General features: G+C 46.0%; 1 protein-coding gene across 1 annotated transcript; it reads right to left on the reverse strand.

Moving 5' to 3' along the window:
* Positions 1 to 1,427: 1,427 nt before the first annotated feature.
* Positions 1,428 to 3,345, reverse strand: LOC141993501 (brain-specific homeobox/POU domain protein 3). Its single transcript, XM_074963042.1, has 2 exons — positions 3,114 to 3,345; positions 1,428 to 2,338 (listed from the first exon to the last, which is right to left on the reverse strand). The coding sequence occupies exons 1-2, from the start codon at positions 3,231 to 3,233 to the stop codon at positions 1,436 to 1,438; spliced, it is 1,023 nt and encodes a 340-aa protein (XP_074819143.1). The 5' UTR covers positions 3,234 to 3,345; the 3' UTR covers positions 1,428 to 1,435.
* Positions 3,346 to 4,634: the final 1,289 nt, after the last annotated feature.

The following is a 4,634-nucleotide window of genomic DNA, read 5'->3' on the forward strand; positions in this document are numbered from 1 at the left end:
TGGATTTTTCCCCCTCCCAGTTGCTTGCTCAAGAAGCTGCCTTGTAGCAAGCCAGAAGTAGGCAGCATAAGCGACTGGGAACTTTTGCTCTGCGGGATATGTAGTTGCTAAAAAGAGGGGCATTGTTCCCTACAGCTCCCCCTGCAATAAGTACCACGAGCCAAGGAATGAGTGAGGTAAAACGTGCATGGTTTATTTGAAATTCTGTAGCATACACAGACACAAAATTTCATTCAGCACACACACAACAAAATTAAATAATCATTAAAAAGGAAACAAAGGCAAATTTCTCTATTAAATAAGCAAAGCAAAAAAAATCTTGCCTTAGAAAGTGCAGCGTTAAATATTTGCAAAGTAACAAGTTATTTACTAATAACTTCTGATAACCATAGTGAGTTTTCTTTAAGTTACATATAAGTTAGACCTCTCAAAAATAAAACTTTCCCCTGGGTCAATGCATCCTGGAAAAAAACCAACGCACAGAAAAGAGTGAATTGTGTAGAGAAAAGAAACTCATATGCCAAATCCAAGAGCTTTTATGGTGAGAAGCAAGTAGACCAGTTACTGACACGTTATTACACTCATTTCAAGAGGAAATATAAATATGAGATTTAATTATTTGATTGTCAAAGCGTTTTTACAGTGAAAGTATATGGACGTTAAATATTTCAAGTAAAACAAAAGCAAAATAAGACCCCAATATTCCAAACAAACCATTAATCCATTGACCTGATATCATTTTCCTTTTCTCTTTTTTTCTTTTTTTTTTTTTAGCTGGTGAGGTAGAAACAGAACAGTTATTGCAAAAATGCGACGGATTTGCAGCTAGATGAGAGAGGGGAAAGACAAGTAAACCATGCAAGTGTGTGTGGAGGTGAGGAGCCCTTCAAGTGAATGCTTGTTTAAATAAAAAGAGTTTGACATTGATGACATGTGCTATACAGCAACCTAATAGAACGAAACTTTCCAACCCCGGTGGAGTGCCATCACAAGGACATATTTACAATCATAAATATAAAAAGAGAATAAAAAGAAACTGAGAATAAACATTTTTTCAAGTTTCATTGAATTTTTTTCTCCTCTGACATTTTCTAGTAGTCAGTGAGGGGGTAAGCGGGTTTCATCTCAAAGACACAAGCCCTGACATTCACTCACCAGGACTATTGGATAGTTCTATACCTTTCTCCTGTGTGGTTTTGTTTTTTAAAAAAGTCTTTATTAGTAACACTGTTATTTTATGCCCAGTTCCTTGATTTGCAGAGACAACGGCGGATTCGAGGGGAGAAAGAAGTCACCAGTTCTTGGTGGTTTTCCCTTAAAAAAAAATCTGCCTGATTTAGGAGCTGGGGAGGCAGATCATTCCAGGGCCGGCTTGGGGGATGGGGGGGGGGGGGTTACACGGGTTTTCTCTGCCCTCCCATCCCCTCTCCAGCTCTCAGTAGGCTGCAGAAAATTTCATCCTTTTCTGTTTCTGTCTTTGATTGCAAAACCAGACGCGCACCACGTTCTTCTTCAAGTCTAACTTCTCTGCAATGGCTGCGATTTTCTCCGAGGAAGGTCTGGGCTGCACAGCAAAATAAGCTTCCAGCGACCTCTTCTCCGGGGCTGCTATGGAAGTGCGCTTGCGTTTCTTGTCCCCGCCAGTATAGATTTCGGGCTTGGTCATTTTCTCTCTTTGCGCCCTCTCAGCCTCCTCCAGCCAAGCCTCCAAAATGGGCTTCAGGGCCACCATGTTGTTGTGAGACAAGGTGAGGGATTCGAACCTGCAGATGGTGCTTTGGCTCAGGCAGCCAACACCTGGGATTTTCAGGTTGGCCAAGGCGGAGCCCACATCCGCCTGGGTCACTCCAAGTTTGATCCTCCTCTGCTTGAACCGCTCAGCAAAGGACTCCAGCTCCCTGGGGTCTGTCTCTGTTTCGGGGCCTGAGATGACAGCGTGGGAGGCCAAGCCGTGGGGGTGGGACATGTTCATGGACTGAGGGTGGTGGGCCATGTGGTTGAGGGCTGGCATGTGGGAGTGCGGGTGGGAGGGTGTGGAGCCCACCTCGGGTCCGGGCACGCCCCCCAGCGGGATGGCAGAGTTGAGGTGGTCCAGGAGCTCCCCCTCCAAGCCCTGCGAGGGCTGGTGGTGGTGGTGAGGGTGGTGGGTGGTCAGCACCGAGGGGTGGTGCAGGTGAACCGAAGAAGAGGTAGGCGTGCAGGAGACGCTGCTCATGGTGTGGTAGGTGGCATCTGGTTTGAAGGGATGGGTTTTCTGAGACACTATATCCACAGCTGCCAGAGCTTCAGCCCCTCTCAGCAAAGTCTCATCGAAACCCGCGAAGATATTGCCTTGGATCTGAGGAAACAAAGAAACAAAAATGCCAGAAGAGTGTAAAGCACGTGATAGCTCTCTGAAATGGAAGGGGGGGCAAGACTGGTGACAGGCAACGGGCACCCCAGACTAGGGGAGCAGGAGAGGTTTCGGTGTCAGGAACCCAACATCCCATTAGGAGAATTAGCAGCCAATGACAACATGATCTAACCCAGTCTTCAAGGGAACGCTCTTCGAAAGCAAAGAGATTTTTGAAAAAACGAATAAAACCAGGCCATGGACCTAAATCCAGCAAACACGCCCAGAAAGTGAGGGAGACCATTTCTTTTTCTTACTCCAAATAGTTGCAAACCATTTCTTATTTCTTAAACCGGAAGCACTGAGCAAACTGCCCCTCAAACACACAGAATTTATATTCCTTCCAGGAAAAAGTATACTAGGAATCGAAATTGCCAGACAAACTTATCGCCAATTTAGTTGGAGAGATTCTGCTGAAATGTGACGGCTTGTAAAATAATAAATAAAATAATAATAATAAACTATTTAAAAAAAGTTAGAGGCAGTTTGCGGAATCCCCATCACACAGAGGGTCTAAGCATTAGCTGAAGACACTAAATAAAAATAATCCATCCGCTGTTCATGTCTCCTGCATCTTTCACTTGCCTATGAAATAAATTGAAATGCATGTAGATCTAGCGCGGGGCTCTCGGGCAGCCTGCAGCAAAGCCCTCTCAAGGAGACAACACCCCCGACATCAGTCCCGTTCTAAGGGGCGTGCTGGGCTGTTTGTGCCGCTTACCTGGGGGGCTGGCAGACAGGCTCTTCTGATGGCCTCCGAGCTGGTGTGCAGGTGGGTGTATTTCGGCTCGTGCAGGATGGGGTGCATGCTGAAAGCCTGCTTGCTGTTCATAGACATCATAGTGACAGAGAGGAAAAGAGACGCAGTGGCACCGTATGGCTACTGCATGGGCAGGTGGAATCCGTTGAGCTTTGCTCTTTTGGTCTGTTGTTATTGTCTGACTGCTGATCACAGCATCAATGGCATTATAGACTTACCCTGGCCCGCCCCCAGCCCCTCCAATTGGGGGAGCTGGCTGCAGACTCCGCCTCCTCTTCCCACCACTCCCCTAGAAGGCGAGCAGGAGCCTGTGATCTCACTAGCCTCTTGGCCCCAGCGTTCCCCACCCCTTCCCGTCCCCGCCCCAGCAGGCACTCAGGTGGCTGCGGGTGCATTGATGCCATTGTGCAGCGGGACTGGTACACTGCCTCGGAGCCCAGCCCAAATGTCTCCCAAGCAGGGTGCGAGGGCCAGCTGCCAGCACCTCAACTCGCTGAAAAATGCTTCCCGCCGGTAATGGGTGAAACAAGGTAAAGTTCCTTGATCTCCTGGCGTGAGCTAAACTGGTTAGGGGCACCCAGTTAGATGAATCAACCAATAATTATTGTCTCTGCGTCTGCATTCGTTTGCAACTACCCCATATTTATTTGGAATGAAGGCGAGGATATTCTTGGCAAGCCCTAATGTCTGACTCAGTCTGAGGGCTCACTGAGAAAGGATGCCTGAACAGCACAAAGTCAATGGATATCTGGATATTTTGGTGGTGGATAAATGCTTCGAGTTCTGGTCAGCGAGTATCCATGACAATGTTCATGAATCCTGGCTGGGTCCAGATATGCTAGCAGGAATGGTTAGTTCTCTGAAGAGCTGTACCTGAAAATACATTGTTCATTTGTTGTTCTTTATCTTCCTAGCTGTATGCTTCCATGGGCCTCTTGCCTGTAGAACCCGGGCACTTCACACACGGCTGAATTTTCACTCCAGCCAGCTTCGAATGTTTTATCCCCACTCTGTACATCATTTCCTTCGCCTCCTGTATAAAAAGTTTGTCAGCGAGTCAGGGTTGAGGACCATGTGACTTAGATCACCAATCAGACAACACAAAAAGCATATCGCTCCCATCAAAAATAAAATAGTTCACAACCCATCTATAGTTGGAAAAACCCTTTGTCCAAACACTCCAGTAAATATTTAGAAATAAAGACTGTCTGGGAAGAAAATCAGGATTGGCTCCCAAACAATTTGTTAACCAAGAAAGGAGCTAATTTAATAGTATCATTTTAACAAATAACAAGCTCTAAGTGTACTTATGTGTCTCCCATATGTTCAGTCATTGATTTAATTAAAATATTAGTCTCTAACAATATCTTGGTTGTGATATCTTCTCTTCTGAAGTGGCTACTGTATATTTCTCATGATGAACCAAACTAACCGACTGACTTAATTCTGCTTAGAGAAGTCAACTGGAATACTCACCCAAGT

This window comes from Natator depressus, chromosome 9 (assembly GCF_965152275.1).
Source record: "Natator depressus isolate rNatDep1 chromosome 9, rNatDep2.hap1, whole genome shotgun sequence".
NCBI classification, from domain to species: Eukaryota; Metazoa; Chordata; order Testudines; family Cheloniidae; genus Natator; species Natator depressus.